General features: G+C 38.8%; 1 protein-coding gene across 1 annotated transcript in view; it reads right to left on the minus strand.

Moving 5' to 3' along the window:
• CSMD1 (CUB and Sushi multiple domains 1) overlaps positions 1-20,967 on the minus strand; it is a 2,539,710-nt gene that overhangs the window by 720,369 nt on the left and 1,798,374 nt on the right. Inside the window, exons 18-21 of the mRNA XM_077487775.1 lie at positions 15,138-15,326; positions 9,705-9,821; positions 5,471-5,686; positions 4,228-4,416 (exon numbers count right to left, since the gene is read on the minus strand). Coding sequence (XP_077343901.1) covers positions 4,228-4,416; positions 5,471-5,686; positions 9,705-9,821; positions 15,138-15,326 — 711 coding nt within the window. The remainder of the gene's footprint in view (positions 1-4,227; positions 4,417-5,470; positions 5,687-9,704; positions 9,822-15,137; positions 15,327-20,967) is intronic.

The following is a 20,967-nucleotide window of genomic DNA, read 5'->3' on the forward strand; positions in this document are numbered from 1 at the left end:
CTGGATCCAGCGATGGCTCGGGGTTACCGCTTTTGGTATAAAAATTCCACCCCGAGCCAGACTCGGGAAGACCGTCAGGGGGGTTAAGAAAGGTGGAAGGTTTTTTCAATGAAGGGGATTTATCGGCCAGACCACATAATGCTTTCATTATACAGTTGTTATGACATATCCTGACTAAGAATGTGTTCTCCTTTGATGGCTCCCACTACCTCCAGGTGCAGGGGGTAGCAATGGGGACATGTTGTGCCCCATAGTACGCCAACCTATACCTGAGGGATGGGAGCATACTGTATTTTCAGATGATTCTATATCAATGTATTGGGCCAAAATTATATGTTGGCACAGGTACATCGATAATATTTTTATGGTATGGAGGAGAACTGTTGAGGAGTTGGAGGGTATTATGAGTAGGGTGGCCAAAAAACACCTTCAACCTTAAGTTCACTATAAAGTATGATAAATGGTCCCTGGCCTTTTTGGATGTGACCATTCTTAAACAGAATGATGGAGTGTTAAATACTACATTATTTAGAAAGGAGACTGCCGGGAATACTATTCTCAATGCGGCCAGCTCTCATCCCCTACTATTGATTAGAAGCATCCCCTATTTGCAGTATTTGCGTCTGAGACAAAACTGCTCCACAGAGGAATCTTTTAGATTGGAGTCCAATCTGTTAAGATTAAGGTTAGCTAAGAGAGGATATAGCAAGACAATCCTAAAAAGGCCTTTAAAAAGGCCCTGGAAAAAGAGATTAAGGAGACAACAAAAGGATGCTGTAAGGGTGATAACAACCTACTCAAGTATTCATGAATGTGTCAGGCAAGCCATCAGTAAATATTGGCATCTGTTGACGGGTGATCGTATTCTTAACAAGTATGTTGGGAGATCGCCACAAATTACTTATAGGTATAAGTGTTGGTCTCTTAAGGACAAGTTAGTCCATAGTCACTTCCAGGGGAATTTGGGTAGCTTGGAAGAGAGAGAAGAGATGTATAAATGCAACAAATGTGAGTACTGTAGCTGGATACTTGAGGGTTCTTCAAATACTCTACCTAATGGAGAAATCCACAACATTAACTTTTACACAGATTGTTAAACCAAGGGGGTCATATACATAGTATTTTGCCAATGTAGTTATTTTTACATTGGTAAAACCTTTAGAAATTTATAGAGGAGAATGTACAACCACATATACTATATTAGGAAAAATCTATTGTACACACCGTTTGGGCAGCATGTTTCATTGAAGCTTAAAGAGAAAGTAAACCCTGATGAGTTTACTTCCTCTTTCATTCCCTGCAAAGGCAAAGCATAATGGACTACCATGCATCGCATAGTAGCCCATTATGTGTCACTTACCTGACACAGGAGCCAGCGAAGTCGCCGCTGTCCCCTGTAGTCCACCACATCCATCTTGTTGGTGGAGTCTCCCAGCTCTGCCGCTGTCATTCGGCGAAGCCGCGATGATGTCACTCCCGTGCATGCGCACGGGAGCCGACACACGCGGCAGCTCCGTCGCTGAGAATGCCGCGCTCAGTGCGCCTGCGCGCCGCTGACAGCGGTGCCCGTTTTCGGGCAAATATCTCCTAAACCATATAGGTTTAGGAGATATTGCTTGGACCTACAGGTAAGCCTTAATCTAGGCTTACCTGTAGGTCAAAGTGGTTTGTAAGGGTTTACAACCACTTTAAAAATGATAAAATGATACCTTAATGGTCCGTTTCACTGTTCTTGAAAATATCAGAGAGGATATTACTCCTCAGCATGGATGCCCCTTATTTCCCCTTACTCTTGTGCTACTCTCCAGTATTGATACCCTTTATCTTTGCTTGTTGGTATAATAAAGCTGAGATATTGTATATAGATCGAAATTGAAATGTATATATTATAAATATAATGTTGTTTTGTACATAGAATTGGGAAGAGTTTATTGATATTGAGTGATGTGGAATGTCAATGGAATTGATCCCTATGATCAATCTCCTTCTCTACTTTTTTTTCCTCTCTCAGGGAATTCTTTCCCAGCCTTCTGGCAATTTTTTTTCTCTGTCAGGGAATTCTTTCCCAGCCTTCTGGCTTTAAAAAAAAAAAATTGTGCTGGAATGGTATGGATGCAAATTTATGTGGGGCTGTCTTCACCATAGTTATGACATGGCTGGTCCCACCTGGCATGGTATCTATCTGTGGGTAAGGAGACTAATGCATCCTTAACCACACCATGGTGGTGGAGTTGAGGTGGAGGCATCGGGGGGGGGGGGGGGGGGGGTGTTCCCATCGGTCATTACTGTCCACATGATGAGAATGTGCTTTGATTAGTAGGGATCCATCATCTGCCATTTATTATGATCAGTCTAGTGAGGACACAGTATAACAGGGATTCACTATATATTAAATGATGGGCCAGTATATATAGGTACCTATTATATAGTGTGCTAATTAGCCATGATTTCTTCTATATAAAGCCATGCCACTGGTGCCTGTATTTGTATTGGTATTTGTATTGGTTTTGGTTTTGTTTTTGCTGCATGGGATGTTCTGTGTATACCTGTTTCCAGTATTTGCACAGCCTCAGCTGATGTAGATTTGAGTAATCAGCTGAATGCTGGATTTTGGCGCCCAGCTGACTGTATAGTCAGTGCTGGTGGTGTGGTCTTGTGAGCTGCACCTTTTCTGCTGTGTAAAGATATGATTGGTGAGTCTGCCTTTACATGCTACTGTATTGATGGTGGTTGTTAATTGGAGCAATCTATGGTTAAGTCGTAGTCCAGATACATTAATAAATATTTTTATTGTTTGTTCCTTCTTTCCTTTTTTTTCAGGGAATTCTTTCCAGCCCTCTGGCAATTTATGATTATTTTTTTATTTTTGTGTTTGGGGATATTCTCAGTTTTTTAATAGGAGTTATTTTGTGGATTTTATTAGGGGTCCTATGTATATTATCCTCTTGGGGTTGGAACTCTGCCAGCTAATGCTATTGAGCCATTATATATTATATAGGAGAATTTAGTATAAGAGACCCGCCTATTTTTTTTATATTAATATATTGTTGAATGAATGAAAGCATTTTGGAATATTATATTGGTTATTGTTCTCATCTAGGGGCTGCGGTGTATTGGCATCCCCACATCTACTCATCCATCTTTCCTCCTTTTTTGACATAGACATATTGATTCTCCTTTTTAGGTGGAGTAGGTGAAGCTATCTTTTGTAAGTCTGTATGCTAAATTAAGTATAGTACATTTTCTATTTTTTTCTGAGGACATTTTTATTTTTATGATATTTTCTTGCATGAGATATGTGTACTCCAGATCTGTTTGACATGAAACTATCCACACCGTCATGTGTTTCTCCTCCAGGTTCTTAATATGAGTTTCTGTTGTTGCAAATCACAGAGTAATCGGTTCTGAAGAAGCTATTAAGTGAAATGCATCAACCATCTCTGATATTTTTTGTAACTACTGTATTGAACCTTACAATTAATTGGATGTTTTGATCATGTGTGTTTTCTATGTGTAAATGTATTCTTTATTAACTTGTGTATCTCTTTCTGGTGCCACAATAATCCATCATGTTGGTTCTCTATCTATGCAAAGTTGAATAAGGTTGCGGTACCCCCATAGCCTTAATGTTCTTTTCTCCTTTTGACAACTAATTATCCTGCTATTCTCATAACAATTCTTATTCTACTCCAAACACTTAAGTCTTACTTGTATTTCTCTAATTTTTTACATATTTAATACTTGATTAATTCACCATAACTTTACTATAGCTTAAAAAAACTAGAAACTGTCCCTGTGGGCCCAATCCTACACTATGTAGTTATGTAGACCACTACAATTTAAAGAATTAAAAACAGTATAAAACATATTACATTTTCATCTTTCATCAGCGACTGGCTGTTTTGTAGATCACCTGGCAGTAGTTGGCCACATTTAGCTAGATCTGTTCTGCAATGTTTAAGATATTTCACTATTCATCCAAGCATTTTTCTCATCTCTTAAATAAAAACTACCAGAATCTTCAACATTACAGAGCAAGTCCATCTGAATGTGACAAACTACTGGTGTGAATAAATTAGAACTTTTACAAACAGAGGAGATCATTTAGAGAGCCCGTTTAATTACTTTAAAAAAGGAAAACTATCCTAATAAGAATATGATCAGTAACAACAATAACCTCTGATGCTAAAGATTTGATGAATGAAATGAAAGCATTTGACCACCTACCCACACACCTTGGAAGAGGTGTACTCCACACTTTTCTGCCACCACCCAAACAGGAGAGCTTATTAGACCCCTCCAATCGATATCCAGGAAAACAAGAAAATGTAAGGGAGTCTCCAACGCCAAAATGAAATCCAATTCTTCTACTGAAGGCAGGAACTCCTGGATCATCACAAGGCTCCAGGTCATATTCTGTACAGTCCAAAACAATCACGTTATTTAAAAGCACAATAGAAAGTGCAAATATTTTAAATCAATTTAGATATAATTTTATAAAAATACCAGCTTCTAAAAACAAATGAAAAACACTGTTAAATATATTTTACATGGACATTTAAGTGATAAGGCATACATAAGTAAATACATGTTAATGCAATCCTTGCAATATTAATTAGTAGAATAAGGGTATTTAAATAATTTATATTTAAATTTTAATTGAAACTGGAGAGCTTGGTTCCTTTATTTAATGAAAACAATGTACACATTTTACAATGGATATTTTTTACAGTCTTGCTTGCACATGGAAAGTAATTGATAAGCATTAAAAGTACTTCACACATGAATTGAAGACAGCTTGCTGTAATGTTGAGAGACTTTAACTAAATACCAAAAGAGCTTCTATACCCCTGTCCTTCCCTTATTAGAAATACATTAAGAAAATGTTAAAAAAAGAAAGCAATTAAGAAAAAGAAGGAATAAGCTGGAAAATATGAAGCAGCGGAATGATGTTCAATTGTGGGAGCCAGAAACACCCTAAGATACCTATTGATTGTAAGTAGAACACTCAATAGAACAGAATCTGTTCATACTGTTTTGCTTTCTTTTAATAGTCTCAATTTGTTTTTTGTTTTAACGGCTAGTTATTCAAGATCAAATTATGCAGGCTTAAAACATGCCATCTGTCTGACAGTCAACTGTAAAATTTTACCAGGTTGTAAAGGTCTTGTTACAGTACATGTCAGCAAGTTTGGGCAGTCTTATGTAATGTAACATTTGTGGGGAAAAAAATAAAATCAAAGTCCTTAGGAGGCCTATACACTACTACAACAATATTCATCCAATAAGGTATCATGAGGATTTCAGGGTAGAAAACAATAGGAATTACATATATGTAAAGAATATTAGCTTTAAAAGTCATATAACCTGTTTTCCAGAACAGAGCTTATTTGCATACCTTGTATTTATGACATGTCGAAATGTCTTAGGATCCAAAAAACACATTTTTCTTTGATAAAAATTTCCTTACCTGAAAATGTGACATTAAATCCTTCATATGAGATTGAAAAATCTGATATAAATCTAAGATGAGCTGTAAAATTCCCAAAAAGTCCAGCTTTTATAGTGGGTGGTAGAACTGAACCTGTCAGTCTGGCAACAGGATGAGTAAAACTGCCATCTTCTGTTATTAACAGATAGTCATGGGAGCTTTCAAGGTGAAAGGTGTGAAATACCAGCTGTACACCTGAAAAAATAGAAAAATCAAAACTTCAAATTGGAAGAAAGCTGACAGAGGAAAAAAGGTGATTATTTCTATTTTACTTGTAATTGAATTATTTTATTGCCTGTTATAGTGATACAGTAAAACAAAAGGAAAGCACACTCAGGTAAAGAAAACCATAACTTAAAAAGAAAAAGAACAAGAACTGCTAATGTAAAAGAAATTACTACACAAGCGTTTTATATGTTATATAAGTAGAAAGTATAGTAAAGTATAGTAAATGTGCACTCTTTTCCAAGATTTTCTCTGTAATGACATTCAGAGACCAGTATTAAAGAAAAAAAAAAAAAAAACTGTACAATACACTACACAGCAACATTTTGTTTAGTTTCCCTCTATTGCAAAAGGCAGACATTACATTTATCCTGTCAGTTATATTAAACATTAAAAAAATCTTTCCTGGAGGCACATGCGTGATCGCTTCCAAGATAGGCTCCAGGCTCCTAACCCCTGCCGCAGCTTTCAAAGTGCTCGCACCAGGCCACGCACGTATTTACTGTGTGGGTAGATCAAAAAACGAAATACCTAGTTTGCAATTTCTGTCCTTTTTCACCATCATAAGATTCTTTGTTGCATATTTCGCATTGGATAAGGTACACACCATTATTGGAGGTACAGCTGTATGATCTGGTGATACTGAAGGTTCCTTTTGTGTGTGTGTGTGACAATTTTTGGAAATATTGATTTGGCTGCACAGTTTGCAGCATTTTTTTTTGCAAGGCTTGGTTCCTTTATTTGTGACTTCATAATCAGAACGAACTGTCCTGCTGATTAATTTATATCTGAGGTTGGGTAGTTGCCTGAAAACCAGTATTAGGGGTTATTAGAATGTTTCTTTCATAGTTACATAGTTACAGTAGGTAAGGTTAAATAAAGACAATAGCCCATCCAGTTCAACCTGTGTAGGTGTTCGTGTCAGTGTCGATAATTATTTCCCATATCCCTGTATGCTATGTTTTTAAGGTGCACATCCAAGAGTCTTTAAAAAAAATGCACAGCTTAAGGTTAAACTGCTTCTCGTCCAATCTTTTTGTATCCTCTTACACTCCCTGAGACTGAATATTTTTTTTTCCTACACTGGGATCATCATTGAGATATTTGTAAATCATGTCCCCTCTCAAGGATCTCTTCTCCAGCAACAATAAATTTAGTGCTTGTAGTCAATCCTCATAACTGAGATCCTCCAGTCCTCTTAATTTTGGTGTCCCTCTTTGGGCTCTCTCCAGCTCCAGCACATTCTTCTGGTGACCAGAATGGAATGTAATACTCCATATGTGGCCTAACCAGAGTTTTATAAAGTGGCAGGATTGTTTTATCTCTGGAGTATATCTAACTTTTTCTGAATGCTAATATTCTGCCGACTTTGGTAGCTGCAGCTTGACATTGCATGCTATTGCTCAGTCTGTCTTATACTAGGACCCCCAGATTATTTACCATCCTTCATTCTCCCAGAGGTTCTCTCCATAGTGAGTAGCTTGTGTTTATATTTTTAGACCACAAGTGCATTACGTTACATTTCTCAACATTAAACCTCATCTGGCAAGTAGTTGCCTACTCCATTATTTTGTTCAGAATGTGCTGTCAAATTTCTATATCCTGATGTGAATTTATTGCCCTGCTTATTTTTGTGTCATCCGCAAAAACTGAGATTGAGTTATTTATCCCATCCTCTATATCATTTATGTATACATAAACAGAATTGGTCCCAAGACAGAGCCTTGTGGTACCCCACTTACCACTCCAGAACAGTCTGAGTACACATTATTTATCGTCACCCTTTGGGCATGCCCCTGTAACCAGTTTTCTATCCCAGAACAAACCCTGTGGTCCAAGCCTGCAGACCTAAGCTTGTAGATTAAGCGTTTATAGGGAACTATGTCAAATGCTTTGCAAAATCCAGATACATCACATCCACAGGCCCCCCCCCCCCAACTAGATGGTAGGTCACTTCCTCGTAGATTGTTAACAGATTGGTCTGGCAGGAATGACCCTTCATAATCCCATGCCGATTACTACAAATGATATTGTTTTCTTCAGCAAATTCTTGGATATAATCCCTTATCATCCCCTCCAATAATATACCAACTATTGATGTTAGGCTGACTGGACTGTAGTTTCCAGGAATATGTCTCTGCACTTTTTTGAATATTAGTACCACATTGGCTTTTCTCCAATCAGAAATTCCTGTCAGTATGCTGTCCACAAAGATTAGGAACAATGGTCTGGTTATAACCTGACTGAGTTCTTTGAGGGCTCTCGGGTGTAAGCCATCTGGACCTGGTGATTTATTTGTGTTAAGCTTATCTAGTTTTTTCATGACTCTGGCCTCTGTTAGCCACAAGGATACGTCCTGTGATGTGTTATTAACAATCCTGTCAAGGTCAGTATATCCCTCCTTTTCCTGTGTAAAAACTAAGGAGAAGAAAGCATTAAGTACAGTGGCCTTTTCTGTGACCTGTAACCATCCTCCCATCATCAACTTTTATGTGGGCAATGTGCTCTGATTTTTCACTTTTACTGTTAATATATCTAAAATGTTTTGTTTTGTTTTACTCTCCTTTGCTATGTGTCTCAAGTAGGCTTTTTTAGCCCCCCTATTTTTGTTCTTACACTTCTTATTGCATTTCTTGTAGTGTTGGAATGCCGACAATGACTCCTCCACTTTATATTTTTTAAAGGTTATTTTTTTCACCTTTATCCACTTGCCACCAAGTGGCCATCAAATGGTGGCTGGTCAGTTCTGTGTGGACGTCATATGATGGCTTCCCAGAACGACCGCTCTTGTTTGCCCCCTGGGGCATGCAGCACGGCAATCATGGCAGCACCATTTTGCTAAGACATGGCACGACCCAATCTGTATAAAGAGCAATGGCCACAGCTCTTTAACCATTGCCAAAAATTCCAAAAATTGCAACAGCATAAATCCACAGGGGGGGCAACACCTGTAAAGTGTGCCTGTATATCTTCCCTGGAAAGTATCATCCCAGGGATGGTACTTTCAGGTGAAGATATACAGGCATACATACAGGTTTGGCTCCTGTTATGTGTTGTAAATCTTTGAATATCTTTTTCCCCTCTAGTGCTGGCTAGCTACATTGTTGTATATGTTTTTTTTTTTCTCAGATTGTGCTACTTAACATTCTGCTAAAATGTTGTGCATTGGTACTGCTTGGACCTTGTAGAAGGGGGCACACTCTGAAAGCTTATCCTGAAAATTTGGATGTTAGTGCAAATAAAAAAGTATCATGGACATTGTTAAATTGTTCTTGTTTCAAGTGCACTAATACGCTTACAATCACCTGAAGAATTAAACTACATTAACAGCAATCTGTCAGTCTTTTAGAACTTTGATATGACCATATAGGAACAAACACATGTGTATCATTTAATTCAAGTTTTTTAAGCTTGCTGCTTTGTGTCACAATCTTCTACAATACATTACAGTTTGAATTTTTCGATATGAATACTGAAATCTCTTCAAATGTCATAATTACACTTTAAATAGACCAATTGCTCATTTTACCACTTTGGTCTGCTCCTTATGCCCATGCATTGTAACATTTATTTTACAAACCCAAAATATCAGTGTTTAGCATAATCGTTATTAAAAAAAGTTAGTACAAATATCATGTGTCTCATACAAATACAGGATTGTTAGCCGTGCACTGATATACACATCAGTAGTCAATTTATAGTGTATTAGAACCCCCAAATCAATTATCCAAAAAAATCACTCCACTCCACCCAGTATAATATTTCCATTGAGTGCTGTTTTCTAGAGTTTATACATTCATATATAATTTAAGACAGCTACGCCACTGCTAGTAACTGATTTTAGGCACGATAGGGCAGATTTTAACTATACCCTTTAAATTAAAAAGTATTGTTGTGAAACTGAATGAATGGAAGCATGTGACAGATAATATTTGAAAGACAATAACAATCCCAAAATATTCTCAAATAGTAAAAAAGATATGAATACCTTTTCCGTGAGATACTTCTATTGTCCAAGTACAATTTAAAGAGTTGGGGTAAAAATCTGGAAAACCTGGAGAAAGTATTGTTCCGCTCTTACTGTGAATATAACCTCCACATAAAGCTGGATATAAAAAATGGAATCAAAATAACATTGTTATGCTCTAAAACATGAATTTCAACTTTGGAACACAGTAAAGAGGTATTGTTTACAGCAAATCAGAATCTGATATTTTCTATTATTTGAAAAAGTAAATGCAACTCATCAAATACTTGTGACTAGTTCAAATCATACACATTTTCACAATGATACTGATTGACTGCTGTTTAAGATGTCAATTTATTTGTATAAAGGCAAACACACTGAATGATCAGACATTCTAAAACCTTACTAAAGCCCACAGTATCCCCCTTATGCAACTCAGCTGATGCTGTGTAGAGGTTCGGGTTCAGTTAACTCTTCCTTCACTATTTTATAAATATGGACGGTTTATGTCTGTCACACTAAAATTTTCAAAAGAATCTCTCTATGTGATAACAATCATAAATAGGTTCCTATTATTGATCCCTTGTCCTACATGGCTTTATTCTCACTTGACTAAAGTGGGTACGTGCAAATTGCTACATTACTACCTGTATAATTAAGCACCGGTGAGCAGGGTAAAATGCACTAGAGGGGGAGGTTTGTGGAGCGGTGCAGGCTGAGGCTGCCTTGTACACACAGTGATACAGATCAGGTCGGAGGAGTGGCAGTCTTTGCTCTCCTGATACACACTTCTATATGGTGACACTTCATGCCAACACCTCTACTCCTGAGCACCAGTGGGACAACACATATTTCTCTTGCTTGGAGTGGCACTACAAGTCACATGCAGGTCACAATTATTTAAAAAAAAAGCTGAAAACATTAACAATTATGTTTTTATTACCAATCTCTTGCCCTCAAGACCTTATTCACCCTTGACTGGAGCAGATTAGGTAAAAATTGCTACATAAAGGTAAATGGCCATGTCTGGCCACCCTAAAGGACAGCTATCAAGTTTTCTGAATGTGTTCACCAACTTTAATTGTATGTGATATTATTTACCATAGAAATATGAATCACTTATCGGCCTACTCCTATAACTTCCTAAGCCCTGTACATTTTAAATGCTCTCAAGTACCCCACCCAATTTAATCAAATTTTCACATCCCTGGCAAATATAAGATATACAGCTCATCTACACTGAAGTATATACCCCATTAGGCATCTTCCAACCTGGACAGTCCTAGGCAAAATTGCCAATAGCATTCTGCCCTTGACACTTGCACTCTAATTACCACAGTTACAGTCAATTTTCTGAATTGAAAGAGACATCTCTTGCAAATGCATATCTTTTGCACGTGTTAGAAAAACTGGCAACAGTGGAGTCTGCAGGCCAGTTGGATACTCTGACTGTATTTGTACTTTTCAACAAAGATAACACATGTCAAATTGCTGCCTTTTTTATTCTGAGAAATGTCTGTACCTGATGCTCTCTAACCACACTATTAATCTGTTTGTGAAACTGCAAACCTAGAGAATTACCAAACAGCCTGTATTTTCACAAAAACGAATGTATACATTTCAAATTTCTAGTCTACAATTTCTTCTAATTTTAATGTAGAATGGCATTATCCCCCAACCCCTCATTTTCCTACACACACACATACATACACTCACATAAATAAAGCCTTGAAATTCAAAAAATAAATCAAATTTGCAGACATGATACTTATTGGTGAAACAGGTTTGAGTATAAACCACCTAAATTAAAACAGTACATGGTTGTAGTTTATTCACCATTCTATGTTTAACCACTTCCCAACTGCCTGCCTTACATATACGTATGCACGTATGTACCTGTACATGATTTTGTCAATGGCCACTGGGAGGTACACCACCAGAGCTGGAATTGCATGCCGATTGGCCACAGGGGGATCATTCCCCACAGAGACAGCGGTTTGCTGATGTAAACAAGCAAGATCGTCAGCCTTTTTTTGTTCATAGCACAAAAAAAAACCTGCAGAGGTGATCAAATACTACCAAAAGAAAGCTCTATTTGTGGAAAAAAAGGAGCATCAATTTTATTTGGGTACAGCGTTGCATATCTGCACTATTGTCAGTTAAAATAACACAGTGCCGGATTGCAAAAAAAGGCCTGTTCATTAACCACTTGCTTACTGGGCACTTAAACCCCCCTCAGTCCCAGACCAATTTTCAGCTTTCAGCGCTGATGCACTTTGAATGACAATTGCGCGGTCATACAACACTGTACCCAAATGAAATTTTTATCATTTTTTTCCCACAAATAGAGCTTTCTTTTGGTGGTATTTAGTTACAGCTCGGAGTTTTATTTTTTGCTAAACAAACAAAAAAAGATGCAAAAAAAAAAAAAAAAAAATCATGTTTTAATAGTTTGTTATACAATTTTGCAAACGGGTCATTTTTCTCCTTCATTGAAGTGCGCTGATTAGGCGGCACTGATGGCTGCATTGGTGGGCACTGATGGGCTGCATTGGTGGGCACTGATAGGCTGCATTGGTGGGCACTGATAGGCTGCACTGGTGGGCACTGATAGGCATAGTTAAGGCGGCACTAATAGGCACAGATAAGGCGGCACCGATCGGCACAGATAAGGCAGCACTGATGGGCAAAGATGGGCACAGATAAGATGGCATGGATGGGTGGCACGGATAAGTGGCACGGATGGGTGGCACGGATGGGCACTGATAGGTACCACTGATAGATGGGACTGATGGGCACTGATAGGTGGCACTGATAGGTGGCTCTGATAGGTGGCACTGCTGGGCACTGATGGGCGGCACTGCTGGGCACTGATGGGCGGCACTGCTGGGCACTGATGGGCAGCACTGGGGTGCAGCACCTTTAAGGAAGATTGTGGGCACTGTGGGTGGCACTGTTGGTGGCACTGCTGGATGGCACTGTGGGTGGCATTGTGGGTGGCACTGTGGGTGGCGCTGTGGGCACTATGGGCACTGCTGGGTGGCACTGATGGGGGGCACTTACTTTCATTCAGGATGGCACTGTGGTGGGCAGGTGGGCACTGGCAGGAGGCAGGTGGTCAGCTGTATTGCTGGCCGTGATCGGGACTGATGTCCCGATCATGGCCGCCGGTGATCGGCTTTTTTTTTCTCTCCTCGCGCTGTCAGCGCGAGGAGGAATAATAGCCGATTACCGGCTCCGTTCTGTCACATGATCAGCTGTCATTGGCTGACAGCTGATCACGTGATAAGGGGTCGGGATCGACCCCTTGCACGGATCGGTGATCAGGCGAGTCTCGTGGACTCGCCGATCACAGAGCGCGCCGCGCGCGCCCCTCAGGGGGCGCGCAGGCCGCTCGTAACCGGGACGACGTCAATAGACGTCGTCCCGGAAAAGTAGATCCGCGCTAATGCCGTCATTTGGCAATAGCGCGGATCTCAAGTGGTTAAAGGGGTAAAACCTTCAGAGGCTGAAGGGGTTAACAAATGTGAAATTCAAGTAAATTAAAATGTTTGCAAGATTTATCATTTGAAAACATGATACTTATTGAATAAACAGGTTTGGATGCAAACCATTTAAAGACAGAACATGGCCCTGGTTTATGTGATTGAATATATCTGCATATAGTGAATTTGTAGAAAGCATATGTTTCACTATCCAATTTTTCAGTGATGGATTTTCAAGGTATACATAGCAATAATTAAATGATTGATTACCAGGTCCAATTACCAAATTGCTACCATTAAGCAGAGCTAAACTCAGCTATGGATCATTAAATTTGATAAACAGGTCAATGGTTAGGCATAATTATACCTACTTAAAATATATATTTTTAACTTGACACCTGTGTTGTTTGTTATGCTAGAATAATGCAGAGTTTCCAGTAGAGGTGCATAGTTGAAGCAAAGGCTAAACTACCTTGCTGAATTATTCATTAAGAATAGTTATTCTTTATTTATGAAGCAGGCTCATAAACATTGACAACATTAGAAAAATCACCAAGTGGTCCCTCGGACAAACATATTTCTGTTCATATAGACTTATTTTCAATTCCTTACTAATATAGTTAGCAAAGTGATTCTATTGCATTCATTGGAAAGCTACTACCCTTTAAGGATAGGGATAAAAAAAAGGACAATACACAAGAAGCAATTAAATACTGTTACAGTACAACCACAGGTACCAGCAAAGCCTTGGATTCTTGTCCTACACTGCATATTTATAACTGTCTGCTGGAAAAAAGGAACACCGTGTTGAAATATTCTCCTAATTTACAATATCAGATATATACAAATCAGTTTAAAAGCAGAACTTCACCCTCTCAAACAACATCAACTATTTTTAATCCCTAGTAAATAGATACAGAAGTATGCCATATTTACTGGTCATATGTGATCTGTTGTAGTGCAATATCTGTGAGAGCAGAAGTCCCATTTTAGAAACACAACATACCCCCCTCCCCCCAATGAGTGACAGCTAGAATTCTCCAATTGACAGGGAGCACACACTTTGATATTTGTAGTACTCTGGCTGTAACTCTGTAGGAAGCATGTTGGACAGTTGCAGAGAGATTTACTTACAGCATGAAGCAGTCCTCCTGCAGCATGCTGCCTGTGTCTTGGATTTAGGCTGTTGCATGGGAGTTATTTAACTATTAATCACAGTAAGGACCTTACATTTATGCTTACTCTGGAGTGTGGAATTTATCTTCCTGCTATCTTCTAAAGCTTTATTTGGGCTTTAAGGTCCAATCCCTCCAACTCCTGTCTGTCCCTCTATATAATGAAGGCTTTTGCTAGCCACTAGATGACAGGGACATGGAATACTACCAAAAAAAAAGGTTGGGTTTATATTAAATTGTAGAGACATCAGAACCATGTATACAGCCTTAGCTTAGAATACAAGGTTCTCAACTGATTTCAAGAGACGCAAAGGTGCATATGTATATGCCTTACTAATAATGTTAGTTTCTACATTACAGTGGTTATGTCATTTTTTTTAGTTATTTTGACCAAAAACTGAGTTAAAATTGTATGTTTCTATGTAACTGATATTTAGATTGTACAACAAATATGATAGATATTACTATATCTGTTTTACCATTAAAACCCATTTGAGAATATAAACATGTTAGGTAGAAATCAATAGTTGGTTTTGACAGCTTGCATTTGTCAGTGCTGACAATCTGCAAATGTTAGGTGTTGATGTCCTACAAATGTCATGTTGATGGCCATTCATCAACAGAATAGTTTAGTAGTGAAAATATCTAGCCAAAGATCTGTGACCTGAGTGAAAATGTTTGCTAGAGCAGAGAAGATATTAAAACTATAACATTTTGATGTCTTCAGATACTTAATATCTTGAAATATGTACTTCAAATAAAACAAGCAAATGCTCAAGAAAATAATAACTTACCATCACAACTAGGCAAGGCATGGTTCCACTGATGGTTTTTCTCACAAACTAGTGGTTCGTCATCACTTAAAATGTAGCCAGCATCACAAGTGAAAGTCACAAAAGAGCCAATGCCAAAGTTTTTTCCATGTCGGTGACCATTTACCGGAATGCCTGGATCTAGGCATGAATCTAATTCTAGAGTAACACCTGTAATATACATATCACGGAACATTACTTTTTAATTCTGTATTTCTAGTATTACATGCAGTAGTTGTTCAGAAATCTGTTATCTGTGGCATGCTATGATCAGAGAATATCTTCATGTTAAAGTGGTTGTAAAGGCACAAGTTTTTTTTACCTTGTATACTATATATATACTTGTATACCATGTATACTATGCATGAAGGTAAAAAAACCTTGTGTGCAGCAGCCCCCCCAGCCCCCCAAAATGCTTACCTGAACCCCCTCTCAATCCAGTGATATCTATGACAGCCTTGCCTCTCCTGGGATTCACACTCCTGGTTGTTATTTTTGCAGCAGTGGGAGCCATTGGCTGATGTCAATCACAGCCAGTGAGCAAACCAGGAGACAGAGGGGACAGGCACACACCATGGCTTCATATGTAAATGGACACATGGAGCTGTTTGGGAGTGTGCCTGCTCGGGTGCCCCAATCACACGCTTCTTACTGTGGGGCACCCAGCAGAAAGGAAGAGCCAGGAGCGCCAGTGAGGGACCCAAGAATAGGAGGATCTGGGTTACTCTGTGCAAAATCACTGCACAGAGCAGGTATGACATGTTTGGAGAATCTTTGAGACAGTATAATTATTTATTCTATATACTGTATAATGTATATTACATATATTATAGAAACATAATTGTTTAAAATAAATAGAAAACACTCATATTAAATAGAATGATACAAAGGTGCAGAGTTTAAAGTGATTCTGAAATACAAGAAAGGACTGGCAAATAAATGTATGACAAACAATGATTTGTAGAACATATTCATACATACATAAAGGTATATTAAAATATACCCGCTGGATGGCAGCAATGCAAAGAAGAGATTTGGAAATAATCTTTTTATTTGTAAGGTTTAGGTGTATTATGCACTAAAAAGCTGAGTTAAGCCCCATACACACGGTCGGACTTGTACAAACTTTTCCGTGGACTTTTGTACAAAGTGTGTTGTCCACAAGTTTGTATTGCATACACACGGTCGGACTTTTTGACAACAAACACGAACGTGGTGACGTCACAACGTACTGACGCCGCTTCAAAAGAGGACGTTCAATGACTCCAGCGCCACCTTTGGTCAACTTCTGTATTGTAGTCTGATCGTTTGCAATGGTTCTGAGCATGCGTGTTTGTACCTTGTACAAAAGTCCGATGCTTTTGCATACACACGGTCGGACTTTGCTCCATCGGACTTCTGTTGTCAAAAAGTTTGTCCGTTCGCAGAGCCAACAAAAGTCCGATGTAAACAGAAAAAGTTTGTCCGATGGAGCGTACACACAGTCGGATGTTGCTCCAAAACAGCTAATTTGCATGTTTGTTGTCAAAAAGTCCGACCGTGTGTACGGGCCTTTAGTTAAACCACTTCCCTACCACAGTACGACATATGCCATCCTTCACTTTTTGAGGGGATAGCTGAATGATGCCTGCAGCTACAGACATCATTCATATATCATTCTTTGCAGCCAATGATTTTGTGCACGATAAGAATGATCATAGCGGCAGTTCCACTGCTTGATCATTCTTATAGGTGATGGGAGGGGACATTCCCCCCTCCTGCCGACATCCGGTGTCTCTCTGGGCTCTCCTGTGCCATTGGGGGGCTCAGAGAAAGAATTGTCTGTCACCGGATGGTGAAGATAGAGATTTCCAGTGACCAGATGGTCACCAGTCATCTCTATGACCATCAGAAGCCCGGGCGCGACTTTATGATATCACGACTGGGTTACCAGAAGTAAACAAAGCCGCGATTGCGGCTGTCAGCATGAGATTGGTGAATTTTTTTTCTCGATATCATGCTTTCTAGCCTGGAGGAGAGATGTGAGGTCTTATTGACCCCGTGTCTCTCCATAAAGAGGACCTGTCACAATAAATTCCTATTACAAGGGATGTTTACATTCCTTGTAATAGGAATAAAAATGATCAAAAAAAATAAAAATGTAAAAAAAGTGTAAAAATAAAAAAAAATTAAGTAAAATAAAAAAATGTAAAACGCCCTTGTCCCCGGTAGCTCGCGCTCAGAAGCGAACACACATGTAAGTCCTGCCCACATATGTAAACACCATTAAAGCTACACATGTTAGGTATCACCGTGTGCGTTAGAGCATGTGCAACGTCCAGCACTAGACCTCATCTGTATCTCTAAACTGGTAACCTGAAAAAAAAGTTAAAATGTCGCCTATGGAGATTTTTAAGTTCTGAAATTTGGTGCCATTCCATGAGTGAGCGAAATTTTAAAGCGTGACATGTTATGTATCTTTTTACACGGCGTAACATCATCTTTCACATTATACAAGCAGTTGGGTTAACTTTACTGTTTTGTTATTTTTTAATTCATGAATTGTTTTTTTGGCCAAAAAAAGCATTTGAAAAACTATTTGTGCAAATACCATGTGAGATAATAAGTTGTAATGACCTCCATTTTATTCCCTAAGGTGTCTGCTAAAATATATATATATATATATATATATATATATATATATATATATATATATATATATATGTGGGGGGTTCTGAGTAATTTTCTAGCAAAAAAAATATGATTTTTACATGAAGGAGATAAGTGCCAGAGTAGGCCTGGTATGGAAGTGCTTAAAGTGGTATTCCATGGAAAACTGTTTTATATACTGGAAAAAAAAGGTTAGGACCTTTGGCACATATGCTTTGCTGCCTGTATTTTGGTGGCACACATATGGAAATAAGGGCACATTTCCCCCAACTAGTACACATATAATAAAATAAAATAAAAACCCTAAAAATGTTCTGACCCTTCCCAAATTTTCAAAAAAGTGTTTTAATTGTTTCATACAGTATTTCCCCTCTCTTCTTGTACAAAACAGAAAAAAAGAGGGTACATCTTCTTAACATGGACACAGGTAATACAACCCTGACAGAAGTTTTAACCCTTTCTAACACTATACAAAGCATACATGTTTTGTATAGAGTTTCAATTTAAACCCAATCTCTCACACCTTTATTTCTCCTCCCATTTATGCAAATAACCACAGGGGCAATAACTATAGGAAAGGTAGTTTATGGAAGCCATATGCGTCTTGTATAGATATGTTTTCAATTTCCCCTCATTTCCTAGTGATTTTAGCATAACATGAATAAAGCAAGAAGGCAATCAGGATTAGATTAGTCCTTAAAGTAAAAAACCTTTTGGCTGCAGCTCCCCCCTCAGTTCCCCTTGATATTTACCTGATCCCCATCTCGATCTGGTGATGTGCACTAGAGTAGCAGCTCTCCTGGGTCCCTCTCTCCTCATTGGCTCATGCAGCAGTGGAAACCACTGTCAACCACAGGCAGTAAACCAATAAGGAGAGAGTGTGGCCAGGCTCTGAGAGTGAGGATTGTTTTTGGGGCATTCAGCAGGGGGAAGTAGCCAGGACCATCAGCAGGGGACACAAAAAGCAGAAGATCAGGGTTGCTCTGTGTAAAACCATTGCACAGAGCAGGAAAATATACCATATTTGTTTGTTTTTGAATCTCCCCTTTAGAATCACTTTAAATGCTTTCATAATAACCAATGAGCTTTAAAATGGAAGAACCAAAATAAAAGGGTACAAATAGTTTATTTAGCAAAATCAATACCATATTCACAAGATGTCTGATTTTCTGACTATGTTCAAATATCAGAGCTTGCAGCAGGACGTTTTGGTGGCTCATCATGTAGCAATTTTATAGGGGTTGTGAGAGAGTTAGGAGGGATTTTTAGGAGATTTGACCAGTGGCTCCTAGCTCAGTCTTGTTTATACCAAAAGAGCATTATTACGTTTATGTATATTTTTTCTAATCATTTGTAGCAGGTAGCCATAGCTGATGTCTCATTTCCACTTTCTTGTCTTGTAATGTTACAAAGGTCAGAGACTTCTGTAAATTTCAAAAGTAGCATGTGCTTCAGGGGAGGAGAACCCCCACACAATATTAAGAGGGGGGATTTGGAGGTGCATCAAATCCACCATGTTACACCCTAAATAAGGGTGTAACATGATCTAAAAGGTGGAGTTTAACCAAGTGCCCTAATTTTACTGGTTTAGATATAGGGCATAGCCAATATATGAAAGGTATAGTAACATTTTCCTCTATAGCTCATTAAATGTTGACACAAGCTTAATACTAGCTATTCTTCCCGGGGTGCTATGGTAGTCTCTATTGATATATTTACTTGATACAGTTCAGCTCTCTTACAAAAGATCACTTTACCATCCCTTCAAAGTCATCACACATTAATATATTTTAGATCTTAAAGTGGTTGCAATGGCAGAAGGTTTTTTATATTTTAGTGCATTCTATGCATGAAGAAAAAAATCCTTCTGTGTGCACCAGCCCCCCTAAGCCCCCTAATACTTACCTGAGCCCTATCTCTGTCCAGCAATGTGCATGAGTGCCTTAGCCCTCTGGAACTCTCCCTCCCCCCTGGCTGAGAAACAGCAGCAGTGCCATTGGCTCCCGTTTCTGTCAATCAAAGTCAGTGAGCCAATCAGGAGAGGGGGAGGCAGGGCTAAACTGTGGCTTTGTGTCTGAATGGACACAGGGAGCTGCAGCTTAACTCGGGTGCCCCCATAGCAAGCTGCTTGCTGTGAGGGCAATCAACAGGAGGGAGGGGCCAGGAGCACCAAAGAGGGAACCGAGAAGAGGAGGACCCTGGCTGCTCTGTGCAAAACCATTTCACAGAGTAGGTAAGTATAACATGTTTATTATTTTTAAAGAAAAAAACAAGACTTTAGGATCCCTTTAAAGAGGAAGTAAATCCTGATGGGTTTACTTCCTCTTTGTCTCCCTGCAAAGGTAAAGCATAATGGGCTACTATGCATCGCATAGTAGCCCATTATGTGTCACTTACCTGACACAGGAGCTAACGATGTCATCGCTGTCGCCTGTAGTCCGGAGCGTCCATCTTTTTCTGGGTATCACTACTCCGGCCACTCACAGTGCCGGAGCAGTGATGATGTCATGGGAGCCGCCACTAACAGCATATCACCGTTAGCAGCGGCATGCTGCTAATGGCGATAGTGTGACTGTCTTTTAGTAAATAGCTCCTAAACCGTGTAGGTCACTTTGAATTGCAGGTTTTGCATAGGATTTTGTTTATTTTATTTTAGTTTGAACATAGCAATATGCATTATATATAAGCGGTTAGGAAGTTTACACAGTAGGATTTTTTGTGGATTTTTGGGGATATACAAATATTTATTTTCTGCAGTTTAAGTCACTTTTTGCACTAAATTTCCCCCGTGACACACACCCCTCAAGTATTTAGAGGTTGTAGGTCACCTCTTAAGAGCAGTGCCATACCTATCCCCTCCTTTTCATATTTCTTGAAGATTTACCTTAGGGTGAATTTATTGATAGAGGCTGCAGCTCCTAATTTTTCATTTTCACCATAAGCGCAGGGGTCAAATTTTTTTCACTAATCCATTAATAATGCCTGCAAAACCATTTGTCTTATTAGATCATATGATATTATTACAAATTATCCAGCATCAGCATCAGAAAAGTCCTTCTTTTAAACAGCCCCGTAGAATCACAAAAGTAAAATATGAATTGGGACTCAGAGTAGTGCCACTAAATTGGGAAATATACTATAGTTATGACATATTTTTTTACTT

Source organism: Lithobates pipiens, unplaced genomic scaffold (genome assembly GCF_037356315.1).
Source record: "Lithobates pipiens isolate NorthernLeopardFrog02 unplaced genomic scaffold, aLitPip1_a1.2 Scaffold_18, whole genome shotgun sequence".
Taxonomy (NCBI): Eukaryota; Metazoa; Chordata; class Amphibia; order Anura; family Ranidae; genus Lithobates; species Lithobates pipiens.